This window comes from Manis javanica, chromosome 10, assembly GCF_040802235.1.
Source record: "Manis javanica isolate MJ-LG chromosome 10, MJ_LKY, whole genome shotgun sequence".
Taxonomy (NCBI): domain Eukaryota; kingdom Metazoa; phylum Chordata; class Mammalia; order Pholidota; family Manidae; genus Manis; species Manis javanica.
In genome coordinates, this window is record NC_133165.1 from 57,088,875 (window position 1) to 57,114,271 (window position 25,397).

Here is a 25,397-nt window from a genome sequence, read left to right on the forward strand (position 1 = left end):
GCAGAAGAATTTAGTCCAGTCCAAAATAGTCCAGACAACCCCTGAGGAGATAGACCTAACCAATCTCCCTGAAAAAGAATTCAAAAAAAGGTCATAACCATGCTGATGGATCTTCAGAGAAATATGCAAGAGTTAAGGGATGAAGTCCGGAAGGAGATCACAGAAATGAAACAATCTCTGGAAGGACTTAAGAGCAGACTGGATGAGGTGCAAGAGGCCGTTAATGGAATAGAAATCAGAAAACAAGAACGCAGAGAAGCTGATGAACAGAGGGATAAAAGGATCTCCAGGAATGAAAGAATATAAAGAGAATTTTGAGACCAATCCAAATGGAACAATATTTGCATTATAGGGGTACCAGAAAAAGAAGAAGAGAAAGAAAAAGGGATAGAAAGTGTCTTTGAAGAAATAATTGCTGAAAACTTCCCCAAACTGGGAGAGGAAATAATTACTCAGACCACAGAAGCACACAGAACTCCCAACAGAAGGGACCCAAAGAGGACAACACGAAGACATATAATAATAAAAATGGCAAAGATCAAGGACAAGGACAGAGTTTTAAAGGCAGCTGGAGAGAGGAAAAAGGTCACCTACAAAGGAAAACCCATCAGGCTATCATCAGACTTCTCAACAGAACCGTATGGGCCAGAAGACAATGGCATGACATATTTAATGAAATGAAACAGAACGGCCTTGAACCAAGAATACTGTATCCAGCATGATTATCATTTAAATATGAAGGAGAGATTAGACAATTCCCAGACAAGCAAAAGTTGAGGGAATTCGCCTCCCACGAACCACTTCTACAGGGTATGTTAGAGGGACTGGTCTAGATGGGAGCACTCCTAAGGCTAAATAGATGTCACCAGAGAAAATAAAATCACTACAGAGAAAGCAGACTAACCAAATACTAACTACAGACAAAAAACAAAATCAACTACCCACAAAAGCAGTCAAAGGAAACACAAAAGAGCACAGAACAAAACACCTAACATATAAAGAATGGAGGAGGAGTAGTAAGAAGGGAGAGAAATAAAGAATTACCACACAGTGTTTATAATAGTTCAATAAGTGAATTAAGCTAAACAATTAGACAGTAAAGAAGCTAACCTTAAAGCTTTGGTAACCACGAATCTAAAGCCTGCATTGGCAACAAGTACATATCTTTCAATAATCACCCTAAAAGTAAATGAACTGAATGCACCAATCAAAAGACAGAGAGAAACAAAAATGGATAAAAAAGCAAGACCCATCTATATGCCGTTTACAAGAGACTTACCTCAAACCCAAAGACACACAAAGACTTTAAAAGTCAAGGGATGGAAAAAGATATTTCATGCAAACAGGAAGAAAAAAGCAAGTGTTACAGTACAAGTACCAGACAAAATAGACATCAAAACAAAGAAAGTAACAAGAGATCAAGAAGGACATTACATAATGATAAAGGGGTCAGTCCAACAAGAGGATATAACCATTCTAAATATATATGCACCCAACACAGGAGCACAAGCATTTGTGAAACAAATACTAACAGAACTAAAGAGGGAAATAGACTGCAATGCATTCATTTTAGGAGACTTCAACACACCACTCACCCCAAAGGATAGATCCACTAGGCAGAAAATAAGCAAGGACACACAGGCACTGAACAACACACTAGAACAGATGGACCTAATAGACATCTATAGAACTCTACATCCAAAAGCAACAGGATACACATTCTTCTCAAGTGCACATGGAACATTCTCCAGAATAGACCACATACTAGCTCACAAAAAGAGCCTCAGTAAATTCCAAAATATTGAAATTCTACCAACCAATTTTTCAGACCACAAAGGTATAAAACTAGAAATAAATTCTACAAAGAAAACAAAAAGGCTCACAAACACATGGAGGCTTAACAACATGCTTCTAAATAATCAATGGATCAATGAACAAATCAAAATAGAGATCAAGGAATAAATAGAAACAAATGACAACAACACAAGGCCCCAACTTCTGTGAGATGCAGCGAAAGCAGTCTTAAGAGGAAAGTATATAGCGATCCAGGCACACTTGAAGAAGGAAGAACAATCCCAAATGAATAGTCTACCATCACAATTATCGAAACTGGAAAAAGAAGAACAAATGAGGCCTAAAGTCAGCAGAAGGAGGGACATAATAAAGATCAGAGAAGAAATAAACAAAATTGAGAAGAATAAAACAATAGCAAAAATCAACGAAACCAAGAGCTGGTTCTTTGAGAAAATAAACAAAATAGATAAGCCTCTAGCCCAACTTATTAAGAAAAAAGGAGAATCAACACAAATCAACAGCATCAGAAATGAGAACGGAATAATCATGACAGACTCCACAGAAATACAAAGAATTATTAAAGACTACTATGAAAACCTATATGCCAACAAGCTGAAAAACCTAGAAGAAATGGACAACTTCCTAGAAAAATACAACCTCCCAAGACTGACCAAAGAAGAAACACAAAAGTTAAACAAACCAATTACGGGCAAAAAAATTGAAACGGTAATCAAAAAACTACCCAAGAACAAAACCCCGGGGCCGGACGGATTTACCTCGGAATTTTATCAGACACACAGAGAAGACATAATACCCATTCTCCTTAAAGTGTTCCAAAAAACAGAAGAGGAGGGAACACTCCCAAACTCATTCTATGAAGCCAATATCACCCTAACACAAAAAACAGGCAAAGACCCTACCAAAAAAGAGAATTACAGACCAATATCCCTGATGAACATAGATGCAGAAATACTCAACAAAATATTAGCAATCCGAATTCAAAAATACATTGAAAGGATCATGCACCATGACCAAGTGAGATTCATCCCAGGGATGCAAGGATGGTACAACATTCGAAAATCTATCAACATCATCCACCACATCAACAAAAAGAAAGACAAAAACCACATGATCATCTCCATAGATGCTGAAAAAGCATTTGACAAAACTCAACATCCATTCATGATAAAAACTCTCAGCAAAATGGGAATAGAGGACAAGTACCTCAACATAATAAAGGCCATATATGATAAACCTACAGCCAGCATTATACTGAACAGCGAGAAGCTGAAAGCATTTCCTCTGAGATCGGGAACCAGACAGGGATGCCCACTCTCCCCACTGTTATTTAACATAGTACTGGAGGTCCTAGCCATAGCAATCAGACAAAACAAAGAAATACAAGGAATCCAGATTGGTAAAGAAGAAGTTAAACTGTCACTATTTGCAGATGATATGATACTGTACATAAAAAACCCTAAAGACTCCACTCCAAAACTACTAGAACTGATATCGGAATACAGCAAGTTGCAGGATACAAAATTAACACACAGAAATCTGTAGCTCTCCTATACACTGACAATGAATCAATACAAAGAAAAATCAGGAAAACAATTCCATTCACCATTGCATCAAAAAGAATAAAATACCTAGGAATAAACCTAACCAAAGAAGTGAAAGACTTATACTCTGAAAACTACAAGTCACTCTTAAGAGAAATTAAAGGGGACACTAATAAATGGAAACTCATCCCATGCTCATGGCTAGGAAGAATTAATATCATCAAAATGGCCATCCTGCCCAAAGTAATATACAGATTTGATGCAATCCCTCTCAAATTACCAGCAACATTCTTCAATGAATCAGAACAAATAATTCAAAAATTCATATGGAAACACCAAAGACCCCGAATAGCCAAAGCAATCCTGAAAAAGAAGAATAAAGTAGGGGGGATCTCACTCCCCAACTTCAAGCTCTACTACAAAGCCATAGTAATCAAGACAATTTGGTACTGGCACAAAAACAGAGCCACAGACCAGTGGAACAGATTAGAGACTCCAGACATTAACCCAAACAAATATGGTCAATTAATATTTGATAAAGGAGCCATGGACATACAATGGCAAAATGACAGTCTCTTCAACAGATGGTGTTGGCAAAACTGGACAGCTACATGTAGGAGAATGAAACTGGACCATTGTCTAACCCCATATACAAAGGTAAACTCAGAATGGATCAAAGACCTGAATGTAAGTCATGAAACCATTAAACTCTTGGAAAAAAACAGGCAAAAACCTCTTAGACATAAACATGAGTGCCCTCTTCTTGAACATATCTCCCCGGGCAAGGAAAACAACAGCAAAAATGAGCAAGTGGGACTACATTAAGCTGAAAAGCTTCTGTACAGCAAAAGACACCATCAATAGAACAAAAAGGAACCCTACAGTATGGGAGAATATATTTGAAAATGACACATCCGATAAAGGCTTGACGTCCAGAATATATAAAGAGCTCACACGCCTCAACAAACAAAAAACAAATAACCCAATTAAAAAATGGGCAGAGGAACTGAACAGACAGTTCTCTAAAAAAGAAATACAGATGGCCAACAGACACATGAAAAGATGCTCCACATCGCTAATTATCAGAGAAATGCAAATTAAAACTACAATGAGGTATCACCTCACACCAGTAAGGATAGCTGCCATCCAAAAGACAAACAACAACAAATGTTGGCGAGGCTGTGGAGAAAGGGGAACCCTCCTACACTGCTGGTGGGAATGTAAATTAGTTCAACCATTGTGGAAAGCAGTTTGGAGGTTCATCAAAATGCTTAAAACAGACCTACCATTTGACCCAGGAATTCCACTCCTAGGCATTTACCCTAAAAACACAGCAATCAAGTTTGAGAAAGACAAATGCACCCCTATGTTTATCGCAGCACTATTTACAATAGCCAAGAATTGGAAGCAACCTAAATGTCCATTGGCAGATGAATGGATAAAGAAGATGTGGTACATATACACAATGGAATACTACTTAGCCACAAGAAGTGGAAAAATCCAACCATTTGCAGCAACATGGATGGAGCTGGAGAGTATTATGCTCAGTGAAATAAGCCAAGTGGAGAAAGAGAAATACCAAATGATTTCATTCATCTGAGGAGTATAAGAACAAAGGAAAAACTGAAGGAACAACACAGCAGCGGAATTACAGAACCCAAAAATGGACTAACAGGTACCAAAGGGAAAGGAACTGGGGAGGATGGGTGGGCAGGGAGGGATAAGGGGGGGTAAGAAGAAGGGGGGTATTAAGATTAGCATGCATGGGGGGGAGGGAGAAAGGGGAGGGTGGGCTGCACAACACAGAGAGGACAAGTAGGGAGTCCACAACATTTTGCTAAGCTGATGGACAGTAACCATAATGTGGTTGTTAGGGGGGACCTGATATAGGGGAGAGCATAGTAAACATAGTACCCTTCATGTAAGTGTAGATTAAAGATTAAAAAAAAAAAAAGAAAAAAAAAGAAAGAAAGAAAGAAAAGGGGGATTACTCCTTGATAGGATAAAACTATTGGTAAATAAAAGATCAACGCATGCTTTAAATATCCTTAATGTTGATCACTCAAAGGGTGTCAGATGATCAGCTATGGAGGTACTCTTTTCTGATAATATTCCTTTCTCTTAATAAAAAAAAAAAAAAAAAGCAGTCCCTTTGTGCTGCCCTCCAATGAGTTCTGCACAGTGGTATAGAGGGCATGTCAAAGTGTGGGCAAAGGGTCTGTTTGTTTCTATGCAGAAGATCAAGGCCTAGCTTGGATACCCAGAAAATGAACTAAGATACGATATGAGAAGGAGCTTCCGGCATCAGCACTCTCTGGAGGACTCGTGCCGGGGGATGATCATCAAAAAGCCTCCACAGGGATCCGGGCGATGCTGCGGCTGTGGCTGCGTACACCCCACCATTTCCTGGACTTGCCATTGGAATGAGGAGGAGATGTCTAGGCTGGCATGTGCATAGTGAGACAACGAATTTGACCGGATCTGTACTGTTGGAACTCAACCAGGAGTTGGGAGGGGTGCAAGTTGTAGCACTCCAAAATCTCATGACTATAGACTATCTACCATTAAAAGAACATATGGGAGGTGAACAGATCCCAGAAATGGGCTGCTTTAATTTATCTGATCTTTCTCAGACTGTTCAAGTACAGTTGGACAATATTCATCATATCATAGACAAATTCTCACAAATGGCTGGGGTGCCTAAATGGTTTCTTGGCTTCACTGGAGATGGATGGTAATTATAGATTTGCTTTGTTTATGTCACCATATTCCTATTATGTTAATATGTGAGTGAAAATTAGTTAGTAGTTTAAAACCTATACATACTTAAGGTACTCTACAAGAAGATATGTCAAAGAAATAATCCTCCCATGTTTTCTTTCATATGCTACCTCTATAGCTTTTCTTCTTCCTTCCTAATTACAACCCTTAAATAGAATTCGTGCCTCATATCGAAGTTACCGAGTATCATAATTCCTCCAGGTGGTAAAGATACCTCGAGACAAGTGCTGGGAATAGAAGCCACAGGGCATAAATCTGCAAAGAAGTAAAAAGCTAACCTTTTCAAACAATATTGCTTCTCTCTCACTTACCAACTTTACATCTCCCTGTATGGCCTCGGAAGATGACTGGTTAGTCAGAGACGGGTAAGATTCCTCAAGGGAGGAACAACCTAAGACAGGCACAGTCGCAGGGGGGCCATCAGGTGAGAAATTGGGGATCAACAGTGGTGAGGCTTAGAACCTCACCCCACCTACTTTGATAGAAATCTTCTGCATCTGTGGATGTTTTAATGCCCTTGTCTAGATCGGATTAGCACATAGTCTACAGGCACACACCTGATCATCTACAATTGCTCTCTTACAACACTAAACTATGTTTTCTACCTTTATCTTGCATCTACTACCACTTCAGCATTTTATTAAAAATAAAAATAATAATAATAATAATAAAGGGAAAAATGTGGGATCCACATATAAATCAAGTATAAAAATCAAACGAATATTCATATTTGACCTGATTGTTTATAGTTCATAATACGTGATCAAAACCAAAAGTTTCTGTGATGACTGCCCTTGTACTGTTCACCATGTAAGAACTTATTCACTATGTAAGAATTCGTTCACCATGTAAGAACTTGTTCGTTATGCTTCAGAAGATTGGAGACTGATGAGAATTAGGCTGGGGGTGGATTAATGATTGTACATTGAGCATTGACCCCCCTATACTGAATTTTATTGTTGTTAACAACCATTTGATCAATAAATATGAGAGATGCCCTCTCAAAAAAAAAAAGAAATAGAAAAGATAAAAAATAAACTGAATGGAAATACAAAACTGAGAAGTACAATATATGAAATAAAAAATGCACTGGATGGGCTTAATAGCAGAATAGTAATGATGGGAGTAAGAGTCAATAAGCTTGTAAGTCAACAGAAGTTATCCAATCTGAAGAACAGAAAGAAAGAAGGTAGAATAAAATTAGCAGCACATCAGGAACCACTGGAACAACACCAAAAAGTCCCAGAAGGAGAAGCAAGAAAATACAGAACATAAAAAAATATGTGAAAAATATCTAAAAACTTCCCAAATCTGGTGAAAGACATAAATTTACAGGTTCAAGCTCAATCAACCCCATTAGGATAATTACAAAGAAAGCCATGTCTAAGTTTATCAGACCAAATTGCTTAGAGTCAATGGTAAGGGAAAATCTGAAAAGTAGCTGGAGGAAAAATTAACCTGTTACATGTAGGGCAACAATGATTCAAATGACAGCAGACTCCTTATCAGAAACCACGGAGGCCAGAAGACAATGGGACAACATCTTTTACATATTGAAAGAAAAGCCCAGATTTTATATCAAACTAAAATATTGTACACAGATGAATGCAAATAAAGACATTTTCAGATAAAGGAAAACTAAGAGAATCCCCTGCCACCACACTAACCACTATAAGAAAAAATGATCGATACTTTTAGGCTGACATAAAATGACACCCAAAAGAAAGCTGTATCTTCATGAACGAATTAAGACATGTGAAATGATAAATATCTGAGTAAACAGAAAAGATTTATCTTCTTAATCCTTTTAATTCTCTTGAAATACATATGGCTGCTTAAAGCAAAATTGCAATACAACTTTGTGGGATTTATAATGCAAGCAGATATAATACATAGGCCCACAACATGTGTATGCCAACTACAACAGCGTGAAAAACAATGGGGACTGGAGTAAATTGACCTACACTGGATGTAAGGTTTCTACACTCTATGTGAAGTGGTACCATATGAACTGAAATAGACTGTGAAAAGTTATGCATATATATATATTGAAATTTCCAAAGCAAATACTAAAACACTGCAAAGAGGTAGTACTAAAAAGACAGTAGAGAAATTAAAATGGAATGCTTTTTAAAAATTCAAACAATGCAACAGAAGACAGGAAAGGGAGAAACAAAGGAACAAAAATCACAGAAAACAAAGAACAAATATTAAAGTGATAAGCCTAACCATATAAATAATTACATTAAATATCAGGGGACTTAAACATTCTAATTAAAAGTCAGTTATCAGAATAGATAAGAAAGCAAGACCCATCTAGGTATTGTGTATAAGAGACTGCATTTATACACACACACACACACAGATAGGTTAAGAGTAAATGAAAGGAAAAGGATATGACAGGCAAACATAAAAAATATAAGGGTAGATTGAATTATCTGATTATTATCAAATAAAATAGACTTAAAAAGATAATAGTAACACAAAAGATAAAGGAGGACATTTCATAATAATAAAGGGCTCAATTTATCAGAAGGACAAAACAATCACAAATGGGTATGCACCCAATAAAACAGCCTCAAAATATATGACATGAAAATTGACTAAATTAAAGGGGAAATAGACAGTCATAGTTTTTAATGCTCCCTCTCAAAAACTGATAGCGCTACTAAATAAAATATGAGTAAAGAACAACAGAGAACAAACCATATAAGGTAGAATTCACATTCTTTTCAAGTGTACACAGTACATTGAGCAAGATGGACCTTGTGCTAGACCATAAAGCAAATTTCAGCAAATTTCAAAAGATGGAAATCATATTGAAATCTCTCATCACAACAGAATTAAATTTGAAATTAGTAGCAACAGCAGTAAGAGATCCAGGAAAATTCTAAGTACTTGGAAATTAAACAATATACTTCTAAATAATCCAGGGTCAAAGGAGAAATCAGAAACTTTATCAAACTTAATGATAATAGAATTATCACATATAATTTGTGGGGTACACCTAAAGCAGTGCTTAGCAGATGATTTATAGCTTTAAATGTTTATATTAGAAACAAACAAAAAAGGTCAAAATCAATGATTTGGAGAGAGTCCTAGCCACATACACACTGCTAACTGGTCTTGAGGCCTTCTGCACCCACACAGAGAGACCTGAAGGTACAGCCAAAAGTAAAACCTAGGGCAGACATGTAAACTGCTTGAATGCTGAATGTGTTCCCCACCCCAGCTGGCAAAGGATGGAAGCCTCACTGCCTCAAGGGGCTTAAGCACAACACCCGACCAACCATGGCTGACCACTAAGCTATCTGACCCTGGCAACCACAGGAAGCCAGGTTTAAAAAATTTTAGAAGAAATTTTTTTTTTAATCTATCACATAAAGGTCTACAAAGAAGGGCAAAGTAAACCCAAAGCAAGTAAGGAAGGGAGAACGGGGAGGCGGGGTGGAAGACAGAAACCAACAAAATACATAACACCAAAAAATACAGAAAAACGAATTAAACCAAAACTGGTTCCTTGAAAAGATCAACAAAACCAGTAACCCCTAGCTAGAGTGATTAACGAAAAACAAGAACATAAATTACCAGTATCACAAATGAAAAGCAGTCATCACTACAGATTCTGCAAAGAGAAAAAGGATAACAAAAAGCACAAATGAAGTTTAAAGTTATAAGCAGCCTTTTAGCAAATTCAGCCCTGAATAATTGCCTCAAAAGAGTCATGTCCACAACTCTAATATTTATCTGCTTTTAAAAGTATAGTTTAATATAAGCACACTCACACTCTGGACTAAAGTGAGTCCAAGTACCTGCCCCGCCGTCCCAACAAATCATGCTGAACAAACTTCAGAATTTGTATTACCACCTGAATTTAGGCTAGCTTCACAAAATAACTGTTAAGTGTCATCCTTTTCTAAAGTGCCTCTACCAGTTTCTGGTTTTTAAATTTTTCTTTTAGTATTCCAGCTTTCAAAATAAATGAAAGGTTATTTTTCTCAAGCAATTTCTATAAAAATTACAAGCAGAGGGATAATGCCTTATATTTAAGAATACCCAAAACACTAGTGTCTAAATATTTAGAGTGTGACTAGAAAGTTCTACTTTTGAAATATTGTTGAGCTCCTCCCCCACTTAGCAAAACTATATTAGGAATATAAAAATCTTAAAATATAAATGAGCTATTCAAATATGACCATTACAGGTGATTCCTTACTCAACTACTTTGAGAAGAATTCTCAAATGGTGAAACTAAGTGATGTTCCCCATGGCAGTAGGTCCCATACTGGCTGCGTATTGTCTCATCTGAAGAGCCAGAGGGGAAGCATGCTGATTGTACAGCATGTATGAATTATCACTACCTGAACACTTGAAAGCCACCAAGCATCCTCATCACAGCAGAAGTCAACAAATATAGGGAGTCAAACCAAAGAAGGGTTTTAATAATTACTATAATGTTTCCCAGAAAAGGAGAAATTTCATATTCAAGATGTTGAAAATTATTTTTTTAAATCTTGATTAGATACAGTATTATCAAAAGAAAAGGACAGGTGTCAGTTAAAAAGCAACTCCTAAAATGTAAATCAAAAATAGTTTGTAATACAGCCAAAGAAGCCATTATGAGTTGTTACATAAATAGGTATTTAATGATTTTTCCAGTGTTACCTTATTGATCTAACAGGCCCTCTGTTTCCGCTGAAATGAGTAATTTGTTTAAGATAACATTAATAGGTTTTGCAGCACATTAGATGGACTATGGGTCTCTCTCATCATTAGAATTACTACTATAAAAAACAAATTTTACATTGTCTTTCAATGAAATATATGCATGATTTTAGAAACTGGCAAAAGACCAGAGACATTAGATATACCCAACACATGTAAAAAGGGATTTTTAAGTCACAATACCTTGAATATCATTTATTTAGCTTAATATTTAACATATACTCACAAATATCAGACACTACAATTTTAAGTACTGAAAACAAAGTAGTGAACAAGATAAATGGTTCCTGCTCTCAAAAGAGTTTACAGTCTATTGACAAGATCGATAAAGGATGCGAAGACAGCACAGAAAACAAGGTCCAATCCCCTGCAAAGGGAGCCAGAAAGGCATCAGATAAACGGTTTAAACCAAGATGAGGAGAAAAGTAGGACACAGCCAGGCTCTGGAGCAAGGGGAGAGCTGAGCCAAAGACAGCTTTCGGCAAAGGAAACTATGGTCACAGAGACAGCATGTGCAAATGGCCAGGTATTTATGTTAAAAGTTCTCTTTTATTTAAGAAAAGAGACTGTACTGATAAATTAGACTTCACTAGGAAAGCTGCATATAGCAAAAGACAACAGTCACTACTTCTTAATCTAGGAGGGAAAAGGTCACAATATCATCCTGGCCTACTCCCCATACTACTGGTTCAAGCACACATTTATTTACTCGTGCCACAGTGCATGCCACGAACTGGAGGAGTCAGTGGTGAATAAGTTGGACTTGGCATTGCCCTCAGAGAAGCGGCACATACGGGCAAACAATCAAATTAGAGTGCTTCTGTGGCTCCAGGATTCTGAAATGTGGCTCCCCAAGTTCAGGTATCATGAAATGAAATACCGAGCTTTAAAAGCTACTGTTTGAGGAATCTTTCAGTAATAAGTAAGGGAACAATTATTATGGGACATCAAATATGGTGTAACAGGTACATTAAAAGAAGCTTTGATACCCCATACATATAAACAAGGAATTATGCTTCTATTTTCAAGTAAATACTACTAACTAGTGTTTTATAGATTTCAAAGCACTTTAACACACTCTTATTTTTACTATTCACAGCAAGGGAGGTCAAGGAGACATTTTAATAATTACCTACCACTTGTCCAACACTGCTTGTGGGAACTTGTTAATATCCAGGATCTCACCCCATAAAGTAACTACCAGCATCCCCATCTCTCAAAGGAGGAAACTGTGGCTTGGAGTTTACAAACTTGCCCAAATATGAATGGCTGACCACTGGTGGAGGCCAGGTGGGTCGCCGAATAAGCCTGACTTCAAAGCCTATGCATCTCCTACTACCCCACGGCATGGCTTCAGTGTGACCCCAGTGTGACCAAAGGGGAGCTGAGGTGTGATATTGAATGGAGGAGGCACAAACGGACTCCAGGTCAAGAGTGTTCATGTTCTTTCATCTGCACTGAAGTCTCACTACAGTCTTAATCTCAGAGACCCCACCCACCAACTTGAATTTTTAGCTCTCCAAAAATTCAGTCCCTTTAGATCCTACCTCAACTGTCTAAGCGCTGTGGGGAAGGAATCACAGAAAAAAGCAAATATTAAAACATATAACAAGCAACATCATTCACACCCTACATCCAATACCACTACTGGTGTCATGTGCTCCTCAAGTACAGTTCATAGTGAAATCTACTATTAAATAACTGATAAAAGTTCAAAGGTGCGCCAAGTATTATATACATAATCTCGTGTAATCTTCACCTTAACCCGGAGAAGTCCATACTACCACCCTCAGTTTTGAGAAATAAGCAGAAGCTTACCAAGCTTAAAAAACTTGCACAAGGTCACACAACCAGAGGCAGTTCAGCAGTATGATTCCAGAGCTTAAGCCTCTCATCTTTACACCACCACCTATGCCAGCAATGGTCGTATAATTTTTTTAAATATCAAAATACTCTGATCTGAACTTGTATCTCATAACTACTACTTCAGAAATATAGATTTAGCATGTGGCACTTTGTTAAATAAAAAGAAATAATTAGACTTATCACTTTAAAATTTCATACCTTTTACATTATTAAAACCAGAGAACTTGAAACCTATTTAAATAAGTAGCTCAACAGCACATATTTTCTTCAATGTTATACAATAACTTCTCCTAAGAAAATAGAGTATTTTGTGACCATTAATAAAAAAAAAATTTTTTAGGTGCCAACAAGTGATGCGGTGTTCCATCTTTTTATAATCCTATTTTAAAAACAAAATATCTTTGTTTTGTTTGACACAAGTTTAACAGAATGAATAAATCACAAACATTTATAAGTAAATGGGAAAAGTACAGAGACAAATGGGTCAATACAGGTATCACGTTTTGATGTCTCCTATTCCTCCCAATGTGCTACTCTAACATTCAAAAACTCGGCAATTTATTTTAGAACAAGTGCAACAGCAAAGGCAGGCATGGAGGTAAGTGAAAAAATATGTAGAATGTCTGATGAATCAATAAATTCATCTTGTTTTCTCATCTATACGATCCTTACTAATTACTTCCTTTACTTTAGAGATAAACTCAACACAAATCAGGCAGCAATGCTTGTGAATCAGCTGACCAATTACACTGAGTTTAGATGTGGTGGGGGTGCAGGCAAGCTCTTACTCTAATTAATACACAAAACAGGTGTCCAAAACACTTACCAATTTGTACTTGTTCAGGCTGGCTCAGAGAAACAAATGCTGACGTGTCATCAATCCAGGATATCTGAATGTTACCTAATTAAAAGTAAAGTGAATGTGTGACCATTTAGATAGGTACCAGATTTTCTTTATATATCTGATGCATTTCAGTATACATATTAATTTAAAGAGAGATGAAGTGCTAGTTTAAATCTGATCAAAATCTCAGCATTACAGAGAGGTAAAACGTAAATCTACCACAGCAGTTATTTCAGTTAAAACTTTCAGAAAAAGAGGGAAAAAAAAAAACAGGGAAAAAGAGAAGCTTTGAAAACAAAAGAAAAATCCTTCTGGATTAAATCCTGGGGCACTTAATCATTCAATTCAATCTCATGGCAGCAAAGGGACTTTTCTCCTATCAAGATCATTAACAAAAATCAGAGACTATGTAACTCGAAAAACACAACTACTTCTTTTTAGAGACACAAACTTTGAAAATTACAAATGGGAAATATGAAATGAACCAATGTAGCAAGAATAAGGAAAATTCAATGTTAATCTCAAGGCCATGTAAACAACACAGGTAGCAGCAGAATGGAGGACAAGAAAAAGATGGTGCCAGAGAGAGAAAACCAGACAGACTAACAGAGAAAGAAAAATGGAGAGGGGCAAAAAGTTGAGGTGGAATCCAAATGGGCTGAATTTTTGGAAAGCTAAAGATTCAATTCAGGGGAGGGGGCTCTGAGATTAGGAACAAAATGGTTTCCATATACAGAGAGACAAATCCTCAATAAAAGCTAAACACAGACAGGATGGAATGCAGGAGAGTGCTGAGGAGGACGGAGGAGAGGGGCGGCTGGGTAGGAAGTTGGAGAAAACAGAGGGGAAAAGCAGAGATCTCCAGCCTTCTGCTACTGCTCTTCTTGAAAAAATACAGAAGACTGGAATTTTTTTAAATGGGTAAACATCACTGGAATTTAGCAATGAAAAATTTCTCCAAGGCTAGGAATGCTTAAAACTGCTTTGTTTCACTGTCAGAGGAAGACACTGATCTTCTGCTGCACAGTGGGCACCATAAGGACACTGTCAAATACAAAGTCACTCCCTATGATTTCATTACCTTCTGCCGTGTGTATAGGTTGTCTTTTCGGTAGTAAGGGCAGCTAACATTTAAGTAGTTACTACATGTCACACAGTATTCTAAATGCTTTCCATGCTCATTTAATCCTGCTGACATGTCTATGAAATAGATGGTATTATCACCACACCACCACCACCACCACCACCACCACCACCACCACCACCACCACCATTATCATCATCACCTCAAAGGAAAGAACAAAGATACAAGGTTATTTGTTCAATACCACACAGCTAATTTTTTTAACTAAAATGAAAAAAAATTCTACTCAGAGCATTCTACTTTATTTAGCCAATTAAAGTTTGACTACATAGGGATAAGAATTCAACAATACAAAATGAGAAACAACGTCAAAAGCTTTCAAAAGAAATGAGCCATGAAATTCAATTGCACTTCTCTATCTGTAGTTAAATTAAAAAGCAGGACTAGAAGTACAGACGTCACTTAGACTATCTGCAAAAATTAGGGTAACTTTCCAAAAGTGTACCTGCTTTCACTTACTTTACTTAAAACTTAAGTGTGTGAAGGTTTTTACTTATAAAAGCTAATACAGGCTTATTTCAGAAAACACTGAAAAGCATATAGAGGATGGAGAAATCCTATCTAAAACATTTTAGTGATAATAGCACGATGTCTCTTTTCAGTCCAATTTCTATACAATGTTTTATTTTAATGTTAGTCATATAGGAATCCTACTTTTATCTACTTTTTACTCTAAATGTTACAATACACTTTACCACGTTTTAATAAATTCTTCAAATATATTTTAAATGGCTACATACAAGTCTCTTGAGAAATACATAAACATTTGCTAGGCATTCCTGTTGGACATTAGGTTCTTGCTGTTTTCCCTTTATCCAAGAATTTCCAAAGAAAACAGCTAAAATAAAGAGATATTGCTGAAGACTTATAATCAGAAGGGTCTTCCTATATCAGCTCCAACCAGAAGACTGTTCAATATAACCTAATTGCCTGACCGGATAAAATGAAAACAGAAGATCCACCCTACCTAACACAGAGATCACATATCTTGGTCCTCTCAAATATCTGTGTTCGCCTGCTTGGATTACTCATTGTCAAGCAGTGACCACCTACCCTTATGAAACAGACATTCTCTCTGAATGTAATCTTAAAAATAATTTGTCCTTAGCCTAGACTTATTTTCCATGGTCAGGAGCAAGGACAGCCACAGTAATTGTATCTTGCTTTCCGTGGATTAGTAACAGCGCTTGATTGTGGGGTGCCATGAAAAATTCCTCAGATCACAGTAGCACAAAGACAGCCGTACACCCAACCCCTCAACATTCCATGAGTAAAATTAAAACCTTGCATGTTAATATTCTTTTTTGTCCAAACTGAAGCTCTCTCTCACTATGTATCTCTGACCACCTAGATAGATCAAAAGAATAGCAAACTCCTAAAGTATACTTGAACTTGTTATTCACTTACCAAAGGCACTGAAAAGCTGGTAAAGGTCGCTGGTTTTCCACTCTTTGGGGAACGTCACATGGAGAACATGATCGCGTTTAGGCTGCACTACAAGACAAACTTTCGATGAAAGGCTGACAGCTGAAAAGTGAACAATACACCAGTGGTTCTTTGACTAAGCTAAGCCTAGGCTAACTTGGGAAATCATCATGCCTCACACTTACTTAAAAACTCCTGAAGGTATTCTTAGGAATGATAGGACTCTGCCATCTTAGCCCAGACCGCTGGCGCTGATCCTTAGAATCCACCATAATCTGAACTCTACCAATTCTACACAGAAACATCTTTGCTCATGAAGTTCCTGTGAAAATTATTTAGAGAAAAAAAAAGGCTGCTCTGTTCAAGAAGTTTCACTAAACATTTAACTATCTCCTTTTCATCTAGTTGCCCAAATGTTTATTTAGCTTAAAAAATAATAATGCACTGTCCAAATAAAATGGGCTAATTGAGTTTAAGTACAGGGCAGTCCTGAGTTAAAAACCTGTGCTCTAATTCTGGACCCACTGCCTAACTGTGCCAGTTTGAGCAGGAGGCCTAGTTACTGCAGCTACTCACGGGTATAAATTAGGAATGATGGTATTCAGCTTGCAGAACGGTGGTGAGAATGACAGATTCAAATGCAAAACCAATATGGAGTGCAGCATAGTATATCCTCAAACTACTACTGCAATGACTATTATCTTCAAGTATGGGTCACCCATTTTTATAATCCTATGACATGTACTAAGGCAAGTAACCAAGGCTAGGAAGGGCAGCAACATGAGGGTAAAGTAGAAAATAATCCGAAGCAACAGCAACCATCTCCCAAACAGACTGGCCTTCCAAAGTTTTCAACAACAAAAAATCCACCTACTAGACTTAAATATATACATACTCAAATAACTGGACATTTACTATTACTGACAGAGTTCGCACATCTTAAAATCTATTATATATATTATAGGAAATGATGAACATAAGAGTTCTGAGTGAAAATGAAATAATGAACAGAAGATATACTTTTTAAAAATTCAACTCATGCATAAACTGGAAAATATAAGAGATGAGTTAATCAAGGCCCAAGGGGACTGTTAACTTAAGCACACTACTCCTATTAACCACAGAATCACTGCCTGTTTTCAAGTGAAAAAAGCTCTTTCTTCACTAATACTTTTCCTGTTATCCCTTCCAGACCACATGCTTAAATGTGAAGATGCAATGAGAAAATAAAAATTCACTTACAGTCTGGTCCTTCCAAGTTTAGATAGGGGATATCCATGACTCTCATAAGAAATAACCTACAAAAAGAAAAGAAAAACAGGTAATAGACTAATTTCTATTGAAAACTAATATAGGCATCCATTACATATTTTTACTAGAAGCTTTTTAATTATATTACTCTATTTCTAAAATCATTTTATGAGCTCTAAAGATTCACCTCAAAGATTTTTCTCTAGGGCTAAATATTTACCAAAATTGTTAAAATAAAAAACCTATGGTATCCCTAGTACCTCCACAATGGTTCATGGCACTCAGCAGCTGCACAATAAATCTAAGTTACATGAATGAAATTAGTAATCAAAGAGTTGAGAGTAAGTCCTCTGCAGAGCTGCTCTATCAGTCCAGGGAAACTGAAAGGAAACAAACATTACATTACAGAGTGCTTTCTTACTGACTTATGAACAACTATGCCTACAAATTTTAACGATGATTGGCATTCTGAGAGCTGAGAATGGCAGCATAGATTATCTTCTTTTTTCACTGAAATGCAAAGTCACTGGATGACTACTAATCTTATTGGGTGAAGTGCACAGTCTGAAGTAAGTTACCATCTCAAAAGCTCATGGAATTACTGTTTAAAATATAATAAAAATGCAAAGCAAAACACTCCTCAGTAAAGAAAGCCATCACACCAATTTACACCACAGCTGTGATTTTATGTATACTTTGCAAAATGAATGCAAAGTCGCTTAGAAAAGAGCACTTGTAAGTTACAACTATCTGTAATGCCATTCAATTTTCTTTTATTTGAAAGATTATGGACAAAATATCGGGCATTCTGCTGTCTGTTAAGATGATTTTAATGAGTTTTATTTAGATAACGATGTATTGTGGTATCTGGTAGAGGCTGCATTATACAGCAAATTAAAAAGGCATCCAAGTGCACAACAAGCAATTAGTTTGGCTTCACTGAACCGCAATTAAGGCATATTATTACCAGGCACTCAAAAGCCAAGCAGGGCATGATCTAGTTTACAAATGGAATCATCAGCATGAGTAACACTGTTCTGTTAATGCCAGAAAAAACGAAGGCATGATACTCTGTGGTTTGAGAACTTGTTGCCTGGTCTACAATTTAATAAACCAAATCCTATGGCTAAGAACCCAAATTTACTTTTAGTTCACTAATTTAAGCTAAAGTGCACTATTCTGGTTCCGGTAGTTATTTTAGCCAACTTCATCAATACTACCTACAATGCCAGAAGATAGGAAGACATATAAAAGCACCTAACACATAGAAGATTCCCGGTGATGTTGCCTATTATTACTATCACCAACCAGAACATGGAAAGTTGTTCCTTGTTAGGAATATTTTTATGCCTCATATAATTTTCAATTCTCCATCTAGTCAATTTAGAGATGGTCCCCATTTCTTATTGAAAATGCTAGGTTTAATCAATCCTGTGTCTCCTGAATACCATCTTAGCTATTGCGGGGGAGAGGAACATAAAGCCAAATCACAACTTTGAGTCTAAAACTGCTTTATTTCTTTTTAATAGTTTTATTTCTATAATTATGGGACCTCAATAAGGAGTCTGGAAAATCTATTGTCCTATAACTACCAAAAAGGATTATACTTAAAAGAAAAAGGAGTCTTCCCCAATTTTTCTCATCATGTAAATGTTTCAAAACCCTTTGTGAAAGATATGTTTTGTCACGATATAGAGACTGCTTGTTCTTGAATATTTCATCTGAATGTCATCTCTGATCAAAAAATTTATTCTCAGCTAAAACACTCAAAAGACTTCTTTTTAAAGTTATTTAAGCCTATACTATCTTGTTTGCTTACTCCATATATGAACTGAATAGAAACCCCTTTCAAATGAATTATTAACAGCACTTCTCACTCTTCCCCTAATGCCTCCACCTTCATGCCTGGGCTTTAGAGAGAACTAAACAGCTCCAAACCCTGAAGGAACACGAAAACCAGCTCTGTGTGTGACTTGGCAGACTGCACCTCTGGAGAAAGCCATACAATTGGGAAACTGATTCTAAAACCGTAGCTGAGCTTCTGTGGAACTGAACCAAAGTAAACTCTCCAGTGGCTGCCCACCCCACCTTACCGGCTGTTTGCAAGCCACTGCTCTGGTAACATCTTGCCCTTTTGAAGTAAAATTAAAACACTTCATTGTATGTGTGCCTCACTCAAACTGGCTGTCAAAGGGCCTACACTGACTCCTGGGAAGATCTGATAAAATACTTCACATACAGATCATCTGTCTTGACGGTTTTCATTCTACTTTATGAGGAAATGCACTAGGCAAGCAGAAATACTGATAAAAACATGAAAGGATGTTCCTTGTGAACTGTGTGGAAGAACAATCTCTCCCAGAAGGACTTTCATCTGCAGCCAGCAAAGACACTCAGAACAACACTTGCGTGAACATTATTCCTATTTAGTGAAGATTCAGGATGGCTTTAATGTGGCAGAGATACCCAGGGCTGTGAGGGACTGTTGCCACCTTCCTGCAAGCTTCCTGATGCAATATAACTTTGGTAGTTACTCTCTAAAGGACTAATGTTAACTCTGTCAAAGACTAAAATTATAATTCCCATCTGATACAATGCCGATTTTACATGAGGATTCTATCCTAAGAAACTTGTGTGACTCAGGTTCACATTCTAGATGCCATAAAACAAATTTTACTCTTTTGGGCATTTGTCAGTTTTTTTAACGTTCTGCAATTATACACCTGGTGACGCTGTGTATCTCGGCTTTCAAACATGTCTGGGAAGGCCCAAGGGTAAAAACACAGCATACTCCAAGGTCTCTGGCTCAGCAGACTGGGTAACTTCAGCTCGGCCTCTAACAGGCCACAGAGCATGGACTGTGTACAAAGTCTTCATCTCCAAAGAGCCTTCCATTGCTGTGACCCACATGGTGCATTGGCAGTCACAAAAAACCATCTACCAATGTCCTTTTCAGGCAAGGGCAGTATGACACTGGGACCTAGACTGTGTGAAGTGTGCTAGTCACTGCAGAATTCCATTTCTGAGATGAAACTTCTTAGGATCCTAGAACCTTGAGCCCTTATCAAAATGTGGCTCCCCAGCCTGGGATATTACCTGGGAACCTGTTAGAAATGCAAATTCCTAGGCCCCACACAAGACCTGACTCAGAAACTCTGGGGACTGAGAATCACTGAGTTAACAGGGAAAGAGGACATTCATTGTTGCCTTAATTGCCATTAATGATGATTCATTATCCAAATGGATAATAATGATTTGTACCAATGTCTCCAAAACAGTTAGTCTTAACGGTTGTTTACATTAAGTGATTCTGGCTTAGAAAAACACAAAACCATTGAAACAAATACCAAGGACTACCTCAAAATCCAGGAGGCAATACCATAAGTATTCTACCACTCCCTAAAACCAAGACGTCAACTGTGGCAAGCAATCAGGTTCTCTGCAAGAGATAAACTGGGGGAAATTATTGCCAACAGCTATTGTTTTCATTTTGAAGAAGAAAGTGGAGAAAGATTATTTATACTACTCTCTTGGCAACTCAGTGGCAAAAGTCCCAGCTGTTTCTGGGAATTGGCCACAAATGAACACCTCCAACACCACCAGCAACACAATTTAAACTTCACCCACTAATGCAGCACTGAAGAAGGGCAAACACTTGAAGGAGTAACATGTGCCATACAAAGAATCAGATGCAGCTACACCGTATCAAATTCTCCCACCTTATCGACAAGGTTCAGACAGATTCCAGCAACTGCCAAAGGCACCTAGGCTGCTCAAAGAAGTACACTAAGATTGAAGGTATTCTCTGATGACACAACAGCTTGCCTTGGACTATGGCTTATCGGAACCATTCCCTAGTTGTCAGTAAGTAAAGGAGGATTGTAAACAATGCAGTCTTAGCCCATTCTATGCAGCTAACCTAAAAAAAAGACAAAGGGCAAAGCATCACTCCCAGAAATGGACACAAGTCATCCCTCCCAAAGCTGATTCAGGAACCCTTTGCACAAGATGCTCAAATCTGTGGGGACTGAGATCATTTAAGTTCTTTAAAATTCTATTACCAAATCTATGGAAAAAAATCAAGTGGATTCTATGCAGAAGTTAACTGTGCTCACACAGCAACATGCTTTCTGAGGAAACTGATGGCAGGAAGAGAAAGGGAATCAGTGGTATGCTGATGGCCACTTTTAAGAGGCAACTGGCAAAAAGGGTCATGCCGAGTACAGTGCAGTGGAAGTACCTGTTGCCCAGACGCCCAACCTCCAAGGAGATCGTGATGTACCCACCTGACAAACCACTGAAGGCCATCGACATGGTGCCGACCACTAGTTTTAAGTTATAAAACCAAGTAACTAGTGATCTCAATCAGTACATGAGGTATACTGATCTCAATTAGTAAATAGAAAAACACACCAGCAGGATATTCACTAAAATGACAGCTTTTTGTTCTTTTTGGCTAGTGGGATTATGAGTATCAACTGTTTCAATCAGAAAAAATGTTTTTAAAATACCAAGTTCCCAACTATAATGACAATATATATTACTGCATATGCAGACTCATTTGATCCTCTGGCATCCAGAGGACATGCAGGAAAGTACTGGTTCCATCATACATGGGGAAAAAGGTTTGCCAAGCTTGGTGGCTTGCCCTAGGCCACCGTGGGGGCAGACACAGGACGAGATCCAAAGCTTCTCACTACCAGCTCTACACTAATCACCCCCATCAGTGGGGTACCATGCTGGGAACCCTTCTCACATTTGGTCTTTAACCTAAGCTAGTTCTGAGCCTCCACATGAAATGGTGACCCTGGAGTTCTAGCAGGAGCATCTGGGAAAAGTCAGGATTGAGTCCTGAATCACTATCCAAGCCCCTAGTGTATCTAAACGAAGGCAGAGCTTGAGATAAAAGTAAAGATTCCAAAGCATTGTTTTTGTAATGCTCTAAGGGCTGATTAAGTTGTAGCTTCATGTGATAAGCCATGCCCAGATATAAGGAACGAGGCTGCTGTCTCCTCTGAGGAAGAGCGTCGGGTAGACTGAATTTCTGAGGCAATGGGAACAAGAGGAAGCAAAGGGAGCCATACTTGCAGAGATTAAAAGGACAATCTTCCCATGCCTGCAGTGCAGGAAAAGCTGCTACCTAGACCTACCTGGGCATCGATCTTTTCAGTCACACCTGCCCCCACACACACCATGATCATCACCAGGAAAACTAGTGCATCTGTGCATCTCAGAGCTGAACAAAGACCTAGAAGTACCTGAATATAAGAGTTTATTTTATGTAATGTCAGATTTGTCCACATACACACAGGTCTCAATGATCTAAAAGGATTTCTAATGTTATAGCATGTCTTAAATAAAGAACAACAATGTTTATTCTGGTCTCTTTCCCTAGCACAACCAAAAACCCAAAGGTCCCAAACTTCATTCTTTCTCCTATAAGCACTGCATTTTATTCATGAACAAAAATTCACATTTGCTCATCTGCTTTCTTCAAGACTACACTTCTCTTCCTACAAAGCTTTATCTCAAAAAAGAGACTTTCAAGTAAAACTGCACTCCTCTCGTACCACTGAAGACTGGGATACAGAGGTATTGAGTAAAATCTAATCTCAACACAATTTGAGCAGTGAATTAATTTGTAGCTCACCCCAAGTCCCAAGCCTTCCAAAGGAAAATGAAACCTAAAGCGACTGCCAGCTCTACTGTACTTGCAAATGGTCCTGACATTTCCTTCAGGGCACAGCAGTAAAGTACTTCATAAGAACCCTGTATGCAAGGGCTCATCATTATACATATTTATGTGCTATAAAAAAACTAATTTTATCATCCAGGGTAGGAAGCATGTCGACACCTCTCACAAAATAAGCTCATTTATTTTGCTCTCTAAAGCTCCAGTGTAAAATAAGAGAGCAGCCACCGGCTAGAGGGGAGTTACTGTGGCATCAGTCACTTTCATTTCACCCAGGCGGGGGCCAGGGGAGAGATGATTTCAATCTAGTCACTTGATGTTTTGACAAATAGAGCGTTACCCAACATCTGTGCTGAAGCCAACTCAGGGCCTTTCTTAAAAAGACACACAGCACTAGAAGCAAAAGGGAAGGAAGAAGGTGGGGGTAACCCCAACAGCTCATTTGAACAGTCTATCCAATGAGCCATATCAAATTACATCAAATAAAAATGTTACTCTGCAGGGCCTGTGAAACAGCAGATTGTAAAATGTCAGAGGAAAACCAGCCCCACACAATCCAACGGTCAAAGTCAACATCTTTTATAATCACTGCTCAGGCCAAATGCTGGGAGGAAAAGAAATCTTTCAAAGATACTAGCATTGTCTCTTAAGAAAATGTGCAACTAACGGTAGAATGGTCTCTTTTAGAGACTGTACTGTGGAGGAGAAAACCATTCTCGGTTAAGGACAGACCTGAGCTTCCCTGACTGCCATTTCTGAGGCCCTCAGCAGATGGCCTGAGCTTTAATATGGGAACATTATTATCTACCTCTGAGGGTTGTTGTCAAAAATTACAGTCACTGTGGGTCACATGCTCTGAAGAATGGAAAGTGTCCAATGGAGAAGATACTTGGTGGCTAGTCTAAATTTCTCAGAATACACTGGTTAATGCTGGAATCCTATCAGTTAAATGTTAAATATTCCTGGAAATAAGTATTGCCTGGTTATTCCTAGTCAGGGCAAGGTGAGGAATACCTAAGAATGTTGATTTTACTACTAACACACCTATAGTGGGCTGAATGGTGGCCTTCAGAGACAGGACCACAGCGTAATCCCTGGAACCTGTGAATGTAGCCTTATTTGGAAGACGGGTCTTAGCAGATGTAATGAATAATTAAGTTAAGGATCTTGGGATGAGCACTATCCTGGACTACTACCAAATGGGCCCAAATGCCAAGCCAAGTGTCCTTCTAAGAAAGAGGCAGGGAGAGACAGGGCACACACACAGAGGACAGGCAAATGTGACCGTGGAGGCAGAGAATGGAGATGTGGCCAGAGGCCAAAGAATGCTGGCAGCCACTAGAAGCTGGAGGAGGCCAGGAACACATTCTTCCCCAAAGCCTCTGGAGGGAGTGCAGCCCTGCCCATACCTTGACTTCAAACTTCCAGCCCTCCAAACTGAGAGAATAAATGTCTGTTGTTTTAAGTTACCAAGCTTGCCATGACTTGTTGGAGCAGTAACAGGAAAAAAACACAGTGCCCTACCATGGAGAGGGCAGGCTGTTTAAACATATACTCAGGACTTAGCTGGATTTTTTACCTCTACATATTGCTTGTTTATCATTAATGGTACGTTATTAAGCCAGAGGGAAACGTGCTTTAAAGTAACCAGGCAAATATGAGGCTGGAACAGCTCAGCATGAGAACAGCCCCTGTGGTGCCCACAGGGCATGCATGCCAAGGAGAGGTGTGTGCGGTGTGTGCCTTTTAAGGGTTCTTTAGAAAGCAGCCTTTTGATAAAGCCACAGAAGGGCTTAGCTGATAAATCTTTTGACACTCAAGATGAAAAGCTAGAAACTGGATGAAGCAACATCAACTTGGGGCAACACCCCTCCCCTTGAGAAGGCCTGGAGACATGTGCTCATTCCCAGTCTTAAGAACCCAGACTGAAGGCTTAAAAATAATTTAGAGTGCTCTAGACTCACTTTTACCTTGTGAAAATCAATGTACTAAAGAACTTCCAGGGTAATCAAACCAGGCCAATTCTTGGATATTCTTTCTATCCTAGAAATTTGGGGGCCAAACATGAAGTGAACGTGACTTGGGTGAAGGTATGTGAGGATAAAATACACCCTATGTACCAGGGAGAAACACATTCGGCAAACTGGGTACAAACTGGCTTTAATCCTCTGGGATCTGGGAGGCTGCCTCAAGCATTTCACTGCTGTGATTTTATTCCTCATGGCATTTGACCCCAAAATTTACATGATGTGGAAGAGGTGGAAAATAGACTCCATTTTGATTAAAAGGCTTAATTCCTCTGCTCTTTGTGAT

At 38.2% G+C, this 25,397-nt stretch overlaps 1 protein-coding gene across 5 annotated transcripts in view; it reads right to left on the reverse strand.

Moving 5' to 3' along the window:
• Nucleotides 1-25,397, reverse strand: part of PARN (poly(A)-specific ribonuclease) — a 161,261-nt gene that overhangs the window by 84,621 nt on the left and 51,243 nt on the right. For all 5 annotated transcript variants that reach the window (XM_036992122.2, XM_036992124.2, XM_036992121.2 and 2 more), the window contains 3 exons: nt 17,384-17,439; nt 16,124-16,210; nt 13,555-13,629 (listed from right to left, as the gene is read on the reverse strand). In XM_036992122.2, coding sequence (XP_036848017.1) covers nt 13,555-13,629; nt 16,124-16,210; nt 17,384-17,439 — 218 coding nt within the window. The remainder of the gene's footprint in view (nt 1-13,554; nt 13,630-16,123; nt 16,211-17,383; nt 17,440-25,397) is intronic.